Source organism: Corylus avellana, chromosome ca1 (assembly GCF_901000735.1).
Source record: "Corylus avellana chromosome ca1, CavTom2PMs-1.0".
In the NCBI taxonomy this organism is placed as follows: domain Eukaryota; kingdom Viridiplantae; phylum Streptophyta; class Magnoliopsida; order Fagales; family Betulaceae; genus Corylus; species Corylus avellana.
This window is the reverse complement of record NC_081541.1, coordinates 40556692-40575808: the sequence shown is the minus strand read 5'-3', so window position 1 is coordinate 40575808 and position 19117 is coordinate 40556692. Positions and strand designations below refer to the sequence as shown.

The window sequence follows — 19117 nt, the reverse complement described above, 5'->3', positions numbered from 1 at the left end:
TGCCCTATTTTCTTTTTAGTAATTATTATTTTTGTATATTTCTCCCATAGGAAGAGAATCAATTATGGATCATCCTCAGAATCTTCCCTTGGGGCTTGTTTGCCAGAAGTTTGAGTGTGTTTAGCAAAGGGTTTAAAAAAAGAAGTGAAACAAATTTGATTGATATGAAAAAAAAAAAAAAAAAAAGTAAGAATGTTTTGTATAAAAAAGTAAAAAAATTTGTTTTGTAGTGATTTTTTTATTTGAATAGTAATAAAAAGTGATTAATGTAATGTAAAAAGTAATAATATTTTGGTTAATTATAAGAATTTTTTTTTAGATTTTTAGGTCCGGTTTGGCCCACTCCTTTGCCAAACACACCCAAAAAGAGAAGGAAGTTTTATTATAGCAGATTTGATTGATGTGAGAAAAAAAATTAAAATGTTTTATATGAAAAATGAAAATTTTTGTTTTGTAGTAATTTTTGTAGTAATTTTTTTATTTGAATAATGATAAAAAAATGATTAATGTGATGTAGAATGTTTAGGGGTTAATTTTGAGAGGAATAGTATTAGGAATAGTTTATAGACTTTGGATGTAAAAAGTAAGAATATTTGAGTTAATTTTAAAAGGAATTTTTTGAATTTTTAGGTCCGGTTCGGCCACTCCTTTGTCAAACACACCCAAAAAAAGAAGAGAGTTTTACTATAGCAGATTTGATTGATAGGGAACAAAAAAATTAGAATGTTTTATATGAAAAAGTGAAAATTTTTGTTTTGTAATAATTTTTTTATTTAAATAGTGATAAAAAGTGAATGATATGATGTAAAAAGTAAGAATGTTTAGAGAGTTAATTTTGAGAGGAATAGTATTAAGAATAGTTTATAGACTTTGGCAAACAGGCACGTATTTGATAGTACTTATTTTATTTATTCAATACATATTAGAAAAGCTTGAAGCTGCCTATTTGAACATGTCATTTGCGGCTGTGGACATTGGACAACTACCTTCACATTTGGGCATTGATGTTAACATTTTACTAAACCAAATTAATAAAACTTGATAAATAATAATAATAATAATAATAATAAAAAAGAAGAAAGAAGAAGAAAAAACATGAGTGGGGTGGCCGAGCATCACCATTGGCCACTTTTGGGGTTGTGGACCATTGCCATAGCCGCCGATAAATGTTCTTCGATCGGGCAATGTGACTTCATTGGTGCTTCATCTGGTTGTGATTTAAATTTTTGGAGAGCTAACTCCTGTACATTTCATGGATCACATATTATTATTATTTAGTGTAGTTGGACCATGCCTACAAAATAGGGGCAAAATTATCATTTTTTTTTTGGGACCATTTTGTCCCTTTTTTTTAATGGACAAGTTCTTCTTAAGTTCATTTATGATTTTTGACATTATGAACACATAAAATAAATGGGTGATGCTATTTGAAATGCTGAACGTCATGCACGCCCCACTGATTTAATATTTAAAATAATAACATATAATATTTTATTATTTTAATTATAAAAAAAAAAATTATGCCTAGCGTACATTGTATCATGACCCAAAATAAATAATAAACCGTTAATTTTAATAATAAAACGAGGGGGAAAACAAAAAAAAAGTTTGTTTGAAATTTGACTAAATTTAAATAAGACAAGAACTTAAACTAAATATAATATTTATTTTATTTTTTCTGAAATAAGTTCAGGATGTGGACCTTTGAAGGCTGGAATGTGGGGTCGATAAAAAGAAATTGTATAATATGGTGACATGGCGGAAAATCCAGGCTGGCAGTTATCTTCTATTTCGAACTTTACAAAAGAAGAGAACACGTCAGATCAATTAATCAATCAGATGGACCATCGCACCGTACGGTCCGGCGGTACTTAAAATTTGTACAAAAAATATATATATATATATATTGGTAGGCCCCACCACCGCCATAGCCCACAGCCACAGGCCCACAAAACCGCAATCCCCACGCTCCCACACGTGCCTCTCTTTATTGAGCAACTCGTCCTTTTTCGGCTTTGTCTTCGGCTTTGCCAATTTCTAGCTGGAGCCTGGAACCCACTTGTCGGTGCAATAAAATCTGAGAGCCCCAAACGTAACGGACATCTCCACTCGCCGTCACTTTTTTCCTTCTTTAATTTATGGCTTCCGTTACGGGGTCCTACTATAAATAAAATTATAAAATCATATCTTCCGTTACGAAACTCTTTATGCCGGCAATGGGACGGGACAGGATTACAATCTTTTTTGTATTTTTTGGAATAATTTAGATTTTATTTAAATAGTTTTGAATTTTTCTCGTGGAAGTATTTGTTTTTATTATATTTTAGTAATTTATATATTGAAATGGTACATTTATAATTTAAAATAAGCATCTAGAATAAATTTATTATTATTATTTTTTTTTTGTCTCACTTTCTTTTTGCTTTTTGTTAAATGATATCTTCCCATTACTAGCTATTTCTTAGATAACACAACACGTATCATATGTTTAGGTAACACGTGTCCCGCTTTCTTTTAATTTTGTGAATAAAATGAAAAATTCAAATGTAAGCGAGTTGCGTGTCAGAGTTGAGTTGTGTAAATGCATAAGCATCTTAACCACAACTTATTTAATTAAATGGGTTAAATTCATCAATTTTAACTATTTTAATTTTGTACTGGGTTCGTGTTGTGTTTATAAATCATGTCAAGAATTACTAACTATTATATCGCATGTTGAGTTCAGGTCTTGTCAAGACATTGATATAAAATTATATAAGTTAATCCTAATTTGATCCATTTAATTAAACGAATCAAACTTCTTAACCCTAACTCTTAAATTTCGTGATGAATTCGTATCGAGTTCGCGGGTCCTGTCAAACCCCAATAAGTACATATAATTAGCTGCATTTACCAAATTTGAATTTTTTTTTTTTTTGACATGTCCAAACACAAGAGGAGAGATTCGAACTAGTAACCTCTGCTGAGACGTGATCTCTAACCGATTAAGCTACCCTTGAAGAAACTAAATTTGGAATTAATGGAGTTTCTTGTTCAATTTCAATATTTTAGGGTGTACGAGTTAAAAGTCAATAATGTCATTATTCATTTTGGTTTCTACCTATAAAAGAGGGAGTACGGGATATGGCGGTCCACTTATGTCATTATTGGTTTGGATCTAAGAGTAATTATGGCATTATTTATTTTTATGGTAAATGAAAAAACTGAAAAAGGGACAAAACAGTAAGCAACATGCTTAAATCCTCTAAGTAACTTCAACTAGACTCTTTTATGAGTCTACTCCAATCAAACTGTAGTTAACAACATTAATTAGATTATAGCGTTTTCTTCTAAATTGGGTCGAAATAATTATTAAATTGACTTATATTTTTAAAATGTACATAAAAAAATCACATGATCTAAGGACAAATATTATTTTAATATATTAATTTTTTTTTAAAAAAAAAGTATATATGTTGTAGTTTTTGACACCACCTAAGCCAAATTCAATCAAAAAACTTTATCCTATAAGTCATTACATCAAGTATATATATAAGAAAATAATCTTAATTGATTGTGATACATGCTTTGGTTAGATACGTCCAAAATACTATTATCATTAGAATCTATTATTCACACCCGCTAACTTGGCATGAGCTGAACGACAACTTGAAAAAATAAAATTTTTTACATCCATTCAGCTTATGTCACGTTAAGAGAGTGAAGTAAATGTGATAAAATGAATGTAAAGTGTAGCATTAATTTTATCTTTTTAAACTAAACAAAAAAAAAAAAAAATGATTTTTTTCAAGGTTGACAATCTTGTAAACCCTAACATTAACAACAGCATGGGACCCTAATGTATAGACTGTTTGATTAGCCGGCTAGTTAGTCACCTTTTGCCACTGCAAGAATGTGATTGGAGTGACTAGACAAATTGTAGAGAGGAAAGGGTAGGGGTAGCTCTCCCACTTCAATAAAGGATTCAATAGCATTGAATAGAACGTCGGGCTTTTTTTTTTCAATTTGCCGTACTTATATAGGGAGAGGGAGATCAATCTTAATTTGAACCTTTAATTAGGTCAAATTTTTTTTATTAAAGCTTATTAATTTTATGTTGAGTCTGTATTTATGAATCGTGTTGAAAATCGGTGGTGGTCTTAATCATAGAGGGAGATTTTGGCTTGAAATATGGACATTGATTTGCTAGAATTTTCTCCTTGGTTGCATGTTTTTGTTTCATGCTTATTGTTGATTGCTTGGTCCACCAATGGACATGCCCGAATGGCAATGTGTCAACATCAATGGTGACTCGTAATTATTTTGATGAATCAATTTTATAGACAATATGATTATAGAAACACTTTTGTCAAAATCTAGCTTATCCAATTTCATCCTACAAGACCCTTTTTTCTGAAGAATATATCATGGATTCATGAATATAAAAGAAAGATCCTTGTAGCCATTTTCAATACTTCGGTTCCTTTAAAAAAAACAGAAAAAGAGAAAAATTGAACCCTACTTCATGTTGAACCGAGTCAAATAAACCAATTGAGCAAAAAGGAAACAAAAAGGATATCAAGAAAGAGTCTTTCTTACTATATTTTTATCCAACCAACCATAGATTAAGTCCTTGTTAAAAAAAAAAAAATCAAAAATCAAAAATCAAAAGCTTGTTGGAACTACAACACCAGCATTGTAAGATAATTTGGACGTAGCATTGCTCATTAAGAAAAATTATATCTTATATCAATATCATACAAGGGAATAGTTCCTTGTATTGAAATTCTTTATTATTAGATTACTCTAATGACACAAAAAACCTTTAAACTTAAGACAAAATGGTTGCATGACTCACTCGTTCAAAACAAATGGGTTATGCATCCTACATTGACAACGACTTAGGACAGATGGGTTCTGCATCCTACATTGCCTTGCCCAAAACAGATGAATTCATCAACCCTCCTTAAACTGCTTGAATTTATGTATTATTCGGACAACCTAATCGCAAAATCGATAGTTTCCGGCCCATATTTGGGGTGTATTTAACAATCAAAGAAAAGTGGGGGGCAGAAACAAAAATTGGAATGGATGGAGATGAGAAATATGAGAAAGTACAAGGGGGTAATGCATGCATGTGTAGGTGTGTAGCCATTTGTCCATGATTGCATGAAAGCATCCATGCACTTGGCCTCTCCACTCGCACCCCATTAAAATACTCCACACCTATCCATTTCAGAATTCAGTTGCACAGATAAAGAAATTAAACAAATCCCCCCATCTCTCTCCTCTCTCTCCCTCACTGCAGTGCATGGTCACTCCCTGCACGTTCTCCTGCCCCCCTTCCCATCATACACTGCTATATCTCTTCCCCTCAAACCCCCCCCATCCCCTCCCCTCTGATTCTCTCTCTTTCTCACAGAAACCCAGAGAGCTGAGGCAGAGAGACCCCCACCGGAGATAATGGATGTGTACGGGCTGTCGTCGAGTGGAGCAGACTGCAGCTTCCCCATCGACGACCTTTTGGATTTCTCCAACGACGAGCTCTTCTCCTCCTCCTCCGCCTCCGCCTCATCCTCCGATTCCCATTACCTTCAACCGACTCATGACAACCCATCCAACACCCACCGACTCTTCTCCCCACCCACCATTCCTAGCCCCGCCGGCACCCACTTCTCTTCCGACTTCACCAACACGCTCTGTGTCCCCGTAAGCACCCACCGCCACCACGCTTTCTCTTCACTTTTTTTTCTTACTGATTTTTTTCCTTTCTTTTCATTTATTGTATCTCGCTTAATATAAATATAAGGCGATACAGTTTAGATTATTTAAGTTAAAAAATAATAATTATTAAGATTTTAAGAAATTTATTTGATGAGAAATATTAATTTCTTTTTTCTTTTTTAAATGGTAACCAAACAGTACCTATGTTTTTTCTTTGATCTCTGATTGTTCTGATTCCGGTGCGCAGAGCGACGACGTGGCGGAGCTCGAGTGGCTTTCGCAGTTCGTAGACGACTCATTCACCGATTTTCCGGCGAACGACCTCGCCGGAACGATTGGATTCAGATCGGACACGTCAATCTCTGGGACTAGATCCGCCCGCATCAAACGCTCCAAAGCATTAACCACCTCGCCGGAGACCGGAGGATCCAGTCCGTCAAAGAGCAAGAGCGGCGGCGCCGAAGATGGAGGGGTGCGGAGGTGCGCGCACTGCGCGTCGGAGAAGACGCCGCAGTGGCGGACGGGTCCACAGGGGCCGAAGACGCTGTGCAACGCGTGCGGCGTGAGGTACAAGTCGGGTCGTCTCGTTCCGGAGTACCGACCCGCCGCGAGCCCGACGTTCGTGCTGACTCAGCACTCGAACTCGCACAGGAAGGTGATGGAGCTCCGGCGCCAGAAGGATCTGATCAGGCAGCAGCAACAACAACAGGAGCAAATGTATAATCATCATCTTAACCATCACCATCAGCGTGATTTTGAGGTCTGCTGACGTGTCGGAAAGTGATTGGGCTCTTATTATGTTATTATGTTTATCAAATCAAATTCTCCAATTTTAATTTCCTTTCGGTTCTCTAAAGAGAAAGAAGGTTCTTTTGCTTCATGTTTTTCTTTTTCTTTTTATATGATGAGGGTGCTTGATCTTCGTCCTAATTAATTTTTTTAGTACAAATCCTCTTTAAGATTGATTTTAATTTTATGCTCGAATTTAAACCCAACTCCCAAATTGCCTTGAGAGTATTGAGTAGGTCCTCATCGGATGGCCGAACCACCCACCAATTTTTTAAGTTAAAAAGATGGTTCGATCATTTTTAAAGTTTAATTTATCCGACGAACCACTCACCATTTTTTTTAGCTAAAAAGGTGGTTCGATCATTTCCAAAGTTTAATTTAAGCGTATGTTTTTACGTTGTTATTATGGCTAAATGGATTGTACGGTCATTTTTTAATTTATTTTTTTAGCACAAATTATGCTATTATGTTAATCAAATTCTCCAAGTATAATTTCCTTTTGGTTCTCTAAGAGAAAAGGTCATTTTGCTTCTTTTTTTCCTTATATAATTGGGATGTTTACATCTTCGTCCTTTGACCCGAACCCTCTTACGATTAATTTTACTTTTATGTTTGGATTTTAAAGGGAACTACCAAATTGGCTATTTTTGGACTAGAATCACGCCATAATATCCTAAGCATTAAATGTCGTATCTCTAAATTAGACCGTTCATTCAAAATTACAAATGAATTGTACAAAACTCGTCACTTCTTGTGACTAAAGGGATGGTTCGATCACTTGTTGAACTGCTCTTTTGCCCAAGAAGTGAGTGTTGTCATAATCTAGACCGTTTATTTAATACGAGTAATCCAGATTAAAGTATTGGAATAAGGACCTTAATCCTTTTTAGGGGGGGGGGGGAAGAGAGTGGGAGTTTCACGTGATGCAGCAAGGAGATGAGGGTGAGCGAATATTCTCTGTTCTTTTTTCTTTTCTTTTTTTCAGGTTTATCTCTCTACAATGGGCGCTGAATTTAATCGCTGGTTTCAAATTCGATGGCGGTAGGTGATTGTGGGACCCGATTAAAGGAAATGGTGATATGGGATCTCAGTCGTCCGATTTTGTTTTACTACAACAACAAATCATCATCACCTGTTGATGGGGTCATGTGTTCTGATGATGATAGTGATATTAGACCATTCATTTTTTTTTTTTTTTTTGTAAATCGAGCATTACAATAATACCATTCACTCACTTTCTTTCTATCTTAAGCATATTTTTCCTCTTTACACGAATTTTGAAAGATATGATGGTTAAACAAATATGAATTTTCGAAATTATGACTATCGAGAATAGACAAAATTTTGAAAAATACGACAATTTTAAAAAATATAATTGTTAAAGAATTTTTTTTAATAAAAAAGTATTTGAGAAATTACATTTAAATGAAATAGTGAAACTCGATAGTAAAATTGAGAGTGAGATTTACATGCTTTAAATGAGTTGGTAATTAAAATAGAAAAACATGATGTGTTTTTAGCTGGATATGAAAGGAGAAAAAAAATGTGAATGAATGCTCTTATGTTGTACTTGTATTGATGTAGTTTAAGCCTTTAAGGAAAAAATTATGGTGCAAAGGTGCTGCTACTGCCTTTGCTTTATAATTGATTCCTTGTTTAAGAATAATTTTGTACAAAATCAGCCACCTAATCCTTGTATAAAGATAATCTTCAACTCATACTACAAACATTTCCTAGGTTTAGGACTAGATTTGGCTTAGGTGCTATAAAAAAAAAAATAAATAAATAAAATCTTTCATAGGTTTTTTAATGGTTTATATTTAATTTTAAATTTATGAAAAAATAAAGAAAAAGTGAATTTAAATATGAATAGTTAATAAAAAAAGAATTTAAAAATCTCTAGTAATTTTTTAATAAGCCCGGATTTGGCTTTAGGTGCTGTCAGGGCCAAGCCCCAAGGCACCTTTAGGGCCTTAGGCTTTTAGGCATAGATTACTTCCACTGGCACCAAATGCTGTGGACTCATAACCAGGACAGCATTTTCACTGAAAAATGCCAAAAGCACAGCTATGATATCAGCCTACCTTCTTTTTTTATTTTTATTTATTTTTGTAATTAAATAATTAGAGTTGGGTGAATGCATGAAGGTTTGAAATATCTTAGTTCTATTTGTTTTGGTTTTTAATGAAGAAAAAAAATGCTTATTTTCTATACATGGGAGACTCAAAAGATGATGTCAAAAATATTTTGAGGTATTTAGTTGACATAAAAATCCTTTGCACGGAATCACCACTACTTCGACCAAGGCCACCATGAGTTGCACAATTTATCAATGAATAAAACACAAAAATTCATGACCGGCCAGTAGAGGGTTGCAAACTGCAAAGGTTGCAGGAGAGGAGTTGTGCAGTGTGGGAAGAGGTGGTGGGCGGTGACATGGAGGATGGTGATCCAACAATATTTCAAATCAAAATCAATTTTTCATTCATCACAAACACCAAAAAAAAAAGTAAAAAAAATTCCGGAAATCTCGTTTAATGTCGAAACAAACAGAGCTTGATACAGGATTCCATGATTTGGTAGGTATTTGCCTAAGAAACTAAAAACTTAGAACATATGACAAGTTTTTCAAAGCTGTCTGTTCTATGTACTATGTTGCACAAAAATACTACACAACCCCAAAAATTAAATATTGGACAAATGGCTACAAAGTAGGGTAAGGAAATAAGCAATGATAGAATTTGAATGCAGGACATGTATCTCCTCTTCAAAGCAAGAAAACCTCGCCTTTCCCACAACTCAAAAAGAAAAGAAAAAAATTGTTCCACAGATTGCATTTATTTCTCACAGAATAAAGTTCCTCCCTCACATGTTAGATAAAGGCGATTCAATTTGTAAAAGCTTCAAAAGTACATGCAACAAAAGAATGTCAGCAGGAGAAGTCTCAAACCGAGATTCCATGATTGCTGATTTTTGTGATCTCCTTGGTCAAAGCATTCCTTTCTCGCTTTGCCTCAGAAGCAAGGTTAGAAACCTGTCAAGCAGACAGCCCCACATCAGCATTTTGGGAAACAACAGAATACTTAAGACAGAAGCAAAATGTTTGTTGAAATCATAACTTCTAGCGCTTTTACTTTTAAGTAGATGTAAAAGTTATTGACTGAGTAAAGTTTTTTGAAAAAGTTATTCGACAGGAAGAAAGATAGATAGACTGATAGAGGACGTGGCTTGCCCATGCCTTTATTACCCATTCTTCACTGGTCATATTTTATTCCAAATAATGATTCTTTTAACTATGATGTCTTCTCCATGGAGTTGATGACCTTCGAAAATTTTAACTTGTGGAAGGGAGAGAATGGTGAACGAGCTTTTGGTTATATTTGTTAGTATATTAAAGTAACTTTTTTTTTATTATTATTATTGGTTTAAAAAAGTGTTTTGAAATGACCAAAAGGTGAGAAGTGTTTTCCGTGGGGTTCACATTTGAGAAAATATTTTATGTGACTTGCTCATTTTAAGAAAACAAAAACATGTGTAGGGTTACTCTTATATATATATATGCCGCATAGCCTTTCCTCCACACGGCCACTCTAACCCCATTTTTTATTATTTTTCTTACCCCTGCAAAAGCTAAGCATGTGTTTTGTCAAAATATTCTTATAAAGAGATATGAAAAGCTGTATAAAATGTGTTTTGTGTTTTGAGTTATTTGTTAATATATATGACAAGAGTAAGAAATTCAAACTGAAAACATAAAACAAGAAGAAAGTAGGATAGCAAATTGTCCTTTTTTTTATAATCAATGGTGAAATGAAGAAAGGGAATGCCTCAATTGAAAAACTAACCTGTGACTGAAATTGAGATGCCCTAGGAAGTTCTCCAAGAATATCTTTCAATCCTGTAGCAACACAGGCAACGTGGAGATAACATTAGCGGAATGTTTCATCCACATAGGTTCAATGTGCTCAAAGTCAACAATTTCAATAGAGATAACATTTGCATACCTAATGCTTGTCTTTCAATCTTATAAGCTGTGCGGATTACACCTTGAATCTGTTTCCCTGCGAGTCTGTAAATGGTTTGAACAGGATCTATTAATGCAATGAAAAAATGTGGTAAACTATATAAACTGCTATTTGATATAAGTGCAAACCTCAGTTTTGTCCTTCCGCGTATCAGTATCTCTTCTCCATGTAATGTGCTTTTCTGAAAAGAATTTGCGTTGTTTTAGGAATGCTTGCTTGAATTAGTTACGTTGATCAATGAGCAGGCAATAGCTTAAAATCCGGAAGTGAATACAATATCAGCCATTAGGGAAAATGCTATGTTAAGAAACACCTAATTGATATGCTGAAGCTTTGGAGTTTTGCACTGTGCTGCAAATCCACAAAGCAAGAATATGGGGGCCTCCTGTTCCCCACTCTCCCTCCCCCCCTCCCTTTTATTTTGGCTCCCACACTGCAGTATTCCAGATTCTACTTGGCAATACAATCTTGTGAGCTACCTTCTCCCTTCTATTCAATTTTTTTAAGGTCTACATAAACAACAAATATATCAATAAAAGAAAAACAAAGAGGGAAAAGCCCAAGTTGCTTGCTTCTATTCATTCTTATTTATGAATACCTAACACCTAAGACCACAATCAGCTCCACTCTTTGGTTTGAAACAGCTTTCACAGATGTAAAGAATACTTAGTAGTGTTGAAGTGGTTAAACCTTTCACATGCCTCTACCCACAGCGATTCACCCCAGTGACTTGTAGGGACGAATTCTCTGCAACACTCCCCTTCCATAGCTGTATAAGATAATATCCAAAAGGGTGTCATGATAAGGCTGTTTAAGTCTGTTCATATATTCCTCAAATACATGAACTAAATAGATAAGTCCATTATTTTGATTCCAATACAGGAGCACTACCAAAGTGTTTCAAGGAAGGGTTATTTTAACGTAAGTCTGCTTTTCGACTAGATCAACTTAAGATAAATGGATTCTCTACTGATCTGCTCATCAGATATGAAACTTCGTACACCTTGAGGTTTATGGAGATAGGATGAAAGAGATTTTTTTCTTTCTTTCCATCTTTTGAGGTCCAAATGTCATTATATAGCATTGACTAGAATGGGTATTCACCTTATCAATATCTCAAACCAATAATGGGTTTGGCGCCTAACCTAATGGATGCCCAATTGGACCAAACCACTTGTCCGACTACTGTTCTCTTGGTTTGTTCCCAAAATGTCAGAGTGAAACGTCAGTTTCTTAAAAAGTTTTATATTTTTTCCTTCCTTCTCAGTTTGTTTGCCAAACATCATGTCCCTTTATAGATGCCCAATTGGATCAAACCATTTGTCCGACTACTGTTCTCTGGTTTGTTCCCAAAATGATATAGAGTAAGACGGCCGTTTCTCAAAAAGTTTTATATTTTTTTCTTCCTTCTCAGTTTGTTTGCCAAACATCATGCCCCTTTATTCATGGATGGCACATGCATCTGAGACACTCAAAGAAAAGTGTTTGCAAATACCTACCAAAGCATTGGAGGTTTAAGATGCTGAATGCTTTGAGTTTGAGTGTTTGCAGATACCAATCTCTGCCTCCGGTCAAACTTTTAGACTCAGCCAAGAGCAGAGGACCCTTGAGATTCCCAAAGTATAAATATTAGGGTCCGATTAACTTTGTGTTAGTGAAACTCTATATTGCAGGATATCAAGGTTTTTCATTTCTAAATTTTGTTGATTTGTTCTACATAGCATATAGGCGTTGGTAGTCCTGTGAAGATGTTTGATACTACCAGCATACATCCTTGTACGTAAGTGTGCCACTTCCTTTTCAACATTTGCACCGGCCAAGTCTTCTCTTTTAATAAAGGGGGGGAACAGAGAGAAAGAGGAACCAAAAAGTAATGGATGCATGAAGCAACACAAAAATAATTCATGACACACTCTAATCAATTCCTCATCATCAATAAGGATTGACAAGAAACCAAAGGTTACCTCTAACTTTTCACTTTTATCTTTCAGATTATCAAGTGATGTCCGCAACCCCTCTACCTTCCGATTAGCTTTGAGCAGTAAGGTCTGCACCCAGAAATAAAGGCAGAGTTAAATCTCTAAATAGCATAAAACAGGTTCAATTATAGAACAACAGCTCAGGGTTCTCAGCATAGACGCCAAGTATTGGTGAGAATACAGCATTGATGCCTTGGAGTTTTTGGAGCAAGGGTAGACAAAAAGAATGTTCTCCTAAGGAGTGAGATATACATTTGAATTTTCTTGAAGGCAATGAAGTGAAATTGCAAAAACATTCATCTTAACACAGGCAATTCCATCTCGAGATTGATGTTTCAAAATAATCGCTTTATGCTATTAGGTACTATTGAGCACTAGATATAAATTGGTAACATATTTAAAAATGGATTGATGGAACAAATTTGGCCTCTGTCACATGAAAATGTAAGTGGCATATGCTCTTGCTCTGAAAAATGTCAGAGACATAAACATGCAGGAAACACAAAAATGGTAAAAATACCTTCCAAATCCAAGTAAATGTGTAAGATTTTGGCAAATATATGCAGTGATGCCTATTATAATAAGTAACCTTTCAGTTTTCATGATTATAAACCCCTCCTAGCATGCAGCCAGCAATACCTTTTAATGTGCCTTTACCAGCTGTGAATCAACTCCAAACCTTAAAAACAAAAAAACAAAAAAAAACAAAAAAACAAAAAAACAAAAAAAAAAAAAAATCTGAATTTTACTTTGTGGTATAACATGCACTAAACTAAATTACTAGCAGGAATCAGTTTATAACATGATGTGGATCAACAGCAAAACCATGCAACTCAACCAGTTTAGCATGTTCAGTGTTTCAACTATAATCCACAAAATTCAAATGAATGAAAATATTGAACTGGAGCTTTTTTTTTATTAAAGACAACGAAAATATTTATGGAGATGTTTTAACTTTCCTTGAGAAATAAATTAAGGAATAAAGGATGAGAAAGGAAAAGAACATGCACAAAGATTATACAAACTATGAACTTCTAATTCCAACCTTAAAACCAAAGGTTACCAGGTTCGGCACCGGATCATTAATAAACTCAATTGAAGATTTGTGACACCCCTAGAGAGTTAGTTCTACATTGGATGGATGGATTACCCACATTGAGCGGGTGGATTATAAAGGTGCTCATAAGTACTAAGTTTCATACTAGTTCTTTGCTGGATGAGACTAGACTTATAAGTGATTCTAGATAACTTCAATTGTAACTTGGGAGTGATAGCGCAGATGTGGTTAACGCTTTATCTATATCATTACAAATGGTATCAGAATAACCAAGCCACATGGGCATGGGCCATGACGAAGACGTTAAGGATTTAGGTGAGGACATTCTGACACCCCATAAAGTTAGTCCCACATTAGGCAAGTGGATTACCCACATCGAGTAGGTGGATTATAAAGATTCTCATAAGTGTTATGTCTCATATTGGTTCCTCACTATATGAAATTGGCTTTATAAGTTAGAGAGCTCCAATTGTAACTTCTTTTTATGACGAGGAACCTCGACAAGGCAGGGCCATTCAGACCCACCCTTGCAGAGTAAATCTCGGACCTATGCACCGCACCCTCAGAAGTTTCCCTACACGAGTCAGGATAAATCACTGGATTTCACACTAGGGGGTGTGGCCCCAAGGGGGAGTTTGCACCTAGCATGTCTCGAACTTGGGATCTATGGGGTGATACTCCCTAAGACCTCAAGCCTCAACCACTAGGCCAACCCCTTGGGGTTCTCCAATTGTAACTTGACTAGTCCTTTTAGAATAATAGCGCAAATGTGGTCGATGTTTTCCCTAGGTAATTATAGAATTGTCTAGCACTTACCAACTATGACCACCGGCACATCTTATGTGGTGGCTTGGAAGCAAGCTAGCTTTCTCATATTCTATGTATCCACATATAACGGTAGGTAAGATATACACAGCAACCACCCTCCGCTAAGGTGATAAGCATGCATATGAAGTCTGGGTTGAAGTTCATACAAAAAAAAAAACTTTTCGGCAGGTTAGCCCCTTGTCAAAGAGGATTTAAGTTTATTGATTAGGTTGAACTACCAATCAAACTTCACACCAATAGGAAACTGCCCCCACAAAAAAAAAAAAAAAGAAACCCAAAAACAAAAACCCTATTTTTCTTAGTAGGATGGAACCTAAGTCCGACTCAAACCCACCACTTTTACTTGTTGAGCCTGGGCCCTCGTTGCAACATTCTCTCTCAATCCTGTCTTTTCTTTTATTTTTGATCAAAAAATTCATATGATAATAAACTAGTTAACACAAGTGACTAAGTCTAAAGTCTCAATGTTTCCACTTCGGTGTAATATAGCTCTTGGAAATCGGTCCACTATAAGATTTTAGTCTAAAGATACAATTATTTCTTCTTCTTTTTCAAGGAAGATTTGAAGATTTGGAATAAGCAGGTCTTTGGTGAATTGGGAGTGAAGAACAGTGGGTTACTAGGAGACATCCAGAATTTAGATGTAAAGGAAGAGAATGCTGGGCTATCTCTTGAGGAGCTCTTAAAAGAGATTAACTGAAAATCAAGTGGAGGATCAGTTATACATTTATTGATCCATCACTCTGCTTGCCAAACATTGCACAAAAGAACAGTAGACACTTGGTAATGAATACAAATTTTACAAACATTTTTGCCATGTCAACTGAGGCATCATTGTAAAATATTGAAGACTGTTGCATGAACAATTCATTTTCATGTTGTGGTTGTCTCTCTTGTATACATTTCTTGTACGAGGGTTGTGCCAAACAATTCATGTTCATGTTAAACCCTGATTACATAGCTAGGCCATGAATTGGAAATAAACATTCATTTTTTTCAATTGTGTTTGTGGCTTACCTCGTCGCTCACAAAAAGGCGCAAGAATTTATAGTACAAGACACGCCGTGGCCCTGCAGTTAATAGAAAAACAGTGATCAGTAAATATTATAGATAATATTCAGTAGAATGCTAAAATCTTTCAGAACACGCACGAGAACATATTTTATCATTAGGATATGATATGAAATAAAGATTAGCTTCATGAATGTTCTTGAGCAGAAGCAAGTTCCAAGATTTGGCAGATAAGTCAGAAATTTTACATCCATCTACGTCAATGACATTCATAATATCTGACACCTCACTTATAGATGAATTATAAAAGTCCTAGCCACATGGCCATCGAAAAATAAGTACATCTAGAACCTTTAAAATAATTGCAATCTGATCCAATGGTCTACAGAACTTTAAACTATACCTTTCAGCGCCATAAATCCCAAGCCAGCGGCAACCCCACCAGTAGTAATCAATGGATGTGAAGCCACAGTAACAACACCTTGTGCACACAAGTCTGAAAATAAACACTATCAAATATCAAAAAAACTAAAACAAAGAAATACGCATGCTCATGGTAAACGCAACTACCAAAAAGCTGAAACCAGAGCTAACCTTTTATCTTTCCGAATACCATATCCTCATAAGCAGCATACTTAGACTTGAGATCTTCCAAAGAATCCTACATTCAAAGTTCCAGCTGCTATAATATGAACAACTTCATAGCGGAACTAAAAAATTAGCTTTTTTTTATATAAGTAATCGAAATATCATTAAAAAGCACAAAAAGCACATCAAGTACACAGGAAGTATACAAGAGGAGCACCTAATTAGAAATAAAAAGACGGTAAAAAAAATATGAAAATAAAGCACATAAAGAAAGTCTAAAGTAGCAGCCCAGTGGAAAATAATACTGAAAAAATACTTGAAATCCACCATCATCCTCTTGCAGTCTTTAAAAGCCCAATCATTTATTTCCCTCCAAATACATCACAAAAGAAAGGACGGAATCATCTTCCACATTACTGCACTCTAGGGATTGCCACTCAACCCTCTCTGACAAGCAAATAGGTAACCCACTCTCCTAGGCATAGCTCAAGTAAGACCAGCATTACTAAGTATAGCACTCCATAAGGTACTACCAATCTTACAGTGTAGAAAAAGATAATCCATAGACTCCCCACATATTTTACGCATACATCATCAATCCACCACAATGACATACTACTTCCTAAAGTTCGATGGTGAGAATTTTCCCTAGGGCAGCCCACGAAGCAAAGAAAGCTACTCTCAAAGAGACCTTATTCTGCCATATACACTTCCAAGAGAAAGGAGCACCATCATGAGGGGCAAAGACATTATAGAACGATCCAAGGTCAAACAACCCTCCCTTGGAAGGGACCCAATAAAGCTTATCTTCCCCTTCCCCTCCCTGGCCCGCTCTAGAGGAATACAACAAACTGAAGCTGCTCTGATAAAGCTCATGTTCTACTGATAAGAGCCGTCAGAAACTTCCAAATGATCCACCGCAGAGTCGATTCTTATACAAAACTGAAAAAAAAAAAGGTTCCTTGAGGGCCCAATTTCCACAGTACTTCTCACTCCAAAATCTAATTTTAGAGTCATCTCCCACCTCAAATGTACTATCAAAATATGAACTATTAGATACACAATCCCTAGTTTAAGCATAATACTTCGTTTGGTTTCAAATAATAGCAAAGTACAATACAATTTTCATTTTCGGCATATTTTATCTGAATTTCAAATTATTGGAAAAGAAATCAATCCATGATGCATAATACGCGAACTTTATTCGTTTTCTTTCCTCTTTCTTCTTGTCAAACAGACAATTTCACACTATAAACGAATTCGATTGCCATAAATCTCATTCACCTCTATAGCAAGATGTAGAAAATGTATATGTAGACTAAAATCTCGAAAATTCAATTGTTCGGTGTCTTTTCCACTATTTTCTCGGCAAACAAACAAAGAGGAATAAGTAGATAAGAGTGGAGGGAATTTACGATAGTCTGGTGGAAATGCGTGGAGGAAGTGGACATGATTTGGGAGAGCCGGGACTTGGAGGCTTCGATTGTGGACTCGACGGCCTCGTGGGCGAGCTCGGCTTGTTGGACTGCGTACTCGATCCACGGCGTTGTTTCGCCAAGGATTGTCGTCGTGCTGTGTTTGCCTATAGGATCGTCGCTGCGCGGTGGCGGTGGCGGTGTTGGTGTTGGGTTCGGTTCCGATGACTCTGCAACCGTCGCCATTGCTAGAGCCTAGAGGGTTCGTTCAGTGTCAGACTCGCACTCCCTGTGTCTTTCTATCTCGGAGCGAGTCAGCCAGGTACACGTCGGATCCGGATCCTCCCCATTTGAGTTGGGCCGGATGTGAGCCATTTCATGGCTACGATTTCTTTAAAAAATATCAAAGGCCTAAAAACAAACACGTCATCAAGATAACTTAACGGTGCTTGTGGACTCTCTGACGGACCGTCACCTCCCTCCAATCCTCCATTCTTGTGTTTTTCATGGCTTGAGCCAGTGTTAAAATCACTTTTCATCAGCAAATTAGCTATAAAGGGCATTCGTCAGCTCTCGGTCATTTTTCCTAAACTTAAATATATATTCAAACTACTTTATGTTTTCCTATTCTTAAAGATATATTCAAACTACTTTATTCTTTCTTATGGTGATATACACTCTAATAATTTTTCTTAATTATTTTCTATATTATTAATATATATATATATATATATATATTTTTTTTTTTTTAATTTTACTTTTTTATTTTATTCTTTTAATTTATTAAACAAACTCTCTCTCTCTCCCTCATATTTTCGTCTTCTTTCTTCTCATAGCTATCTTCTTCTTCCCTCTACTTTCGGTTTTTTGCAAACCAAATCGCCATAACAACCAAAATTTCCCTTCAAAAATCAAAGAAACCCATATTATGATTCTAATCGAAAGCCATCCCAAGCAGATCAACCATCAATCCAAAGCAAACACACCACGACTAGAGATCCTCCGGTTGGCAACTAAACTCGACACGAACGAGCATGAATTTGTGGTCGCCGCCTAAGTACTCTTCGGTGACATCTAATGCTCATATATCCATGAACTTCTAGCTCATGAAATAGTAGTGCTAAAGCGTGCTTGAACAAAGAAGAGAAAGCAAGACGTTGAAGACGAAGAAGAAGGTTTGCGTGCATAGATAGCCGTGAGATGAGAGAGTGTGTTTTTAGGATTAAATAATTCATCGGGATCGCGACAGTGAAACCAATACATTGGGTTTTACTGTAGCATCTGATGGTTTAAATAAGAACATAAAGAGTTTGCTGGGGACTTTTTTTGCGATTTTTTTGAACATATTCCCTATAAGGGAACAGACTCCCTTATAGGGAGTTTACTGAGAATGCTCTAAGAATTTGAGGAGAAGCTACAATGCTCAACAATCTATAATTTTACTAATAAAAAAATCATTTTATCCTCTCTTCTCTAATTAAAAATTATTTAAACTTCTCTCTCCTTCCTCGTAGAATAACATAAATAATAAATTTTAAATAAAATATTAAAAGTTGATAGTTAAAATATTGAGCCGGATGTAAGTACTTTAAAAAAGTTGATAGTTAAAATATAAAAAAATTATATTATGACTAAATTTAACTAAAATTTTGCTGAGCCGAATGTGAATGCACCCAATATCAAGATAAAACAGACAAAATCAAGACTATATCCAAATTAGAT

General features: G+C 35.5%; 2 protein-coding genes across 2 annotated transcripts; one reads left to right on the top strand and one right to left on the bottom strand.

The window, feature by feature from the left end:
- Positions 1-4977: 4977 nt before the first annotated feature.
- LOC132166870 (GATA transcription factor 4) lies at positions 4978-6693 on the top strand. Its single transcript, XM_059577713.1, has 2 exons — positions 4978-5688; positions 5951-6693. The coding sequence occupies exons 1-2, from the start codon at positions 5443-5445 to the stop codon at positions 6470-6472; spliced, it is 768 nt and encodes a 255-aa protein (XP_059433696.1). The 5' UTR covers positions 4978-5442; the 3' UTR covers positions 6473-6693.
- A 2311-nt stretch (positions 6694-9004) lies between these two features.
- LOC132189623 (uncharacterized) lies at positions 9005-17744 on the bottom strand. Its single transcript, XM_059604374.1, has 9 exons — positions 17396-17744; positions 15987-16053; positions 15796-15888; positions 15399-15451; positions 12482-12565; positions 10646-10698; positions 10497-10561; positions 10338-10390; positions 9005-9526 (listed from the first exon to the last, which is right to left on the bottom strand). Exons 1-9 carry the CDS (start codon positions 17639-17641, stop codon positions 9437-9439), a joined length of 804 nt encoding a protein of 267 aa, XP_059460357.1. The 5' UTR covers positions 17642-17744; the 3' UTR covers positions 9005-9436.
- Between the last annotated feature and the right edge of the window lie 1373 nt (positions 17745-19117).

What these genes read in the sequence shown, in the direction of transcription:
- LOC132166870 (XM_059577713.1), top strand. Translation starts at nt 5,443, where the DNA reads ATGGATGTGTACGGGCTGTCGTCGAGTGGAGCAGACTGCAGCTTCCCC. An exon ending in CCAACACGCTCTGTGTCCCC is followed by an intron (nt 5,689 to 5,950) that starts GTAAGCACCCAC and finishes TCCGGTGCGCAG; the next exon opens with AGCGACGACGTGGCGGAGCT.
- LOC132189623 (XM_059604374.1), bottom strand. Translation starts at nt 17,641, where the DNA reads ATGGCGACGGTTGCAGAGTCATCGGAACCGAACCCAACACCAACACCG. An exon ending in CGCATTTCCACCAGACTATC is followed by an intron (nt 16,054 to 17,395) that starts GTAAATTCCCTC and finishes CTTTGAATGTAG; the next exon opens with GATTCTTTGGAAGATCTCAA. An exon ending in ATAAAAGTGAAAAGTTAGAG is followed by an intron (nt 10,699 to 12,481) that starts GTAACCTTTGGT and finishes AATTCTTTTCAG; the next exon opens with AAAAGCACATTACATGGAGA.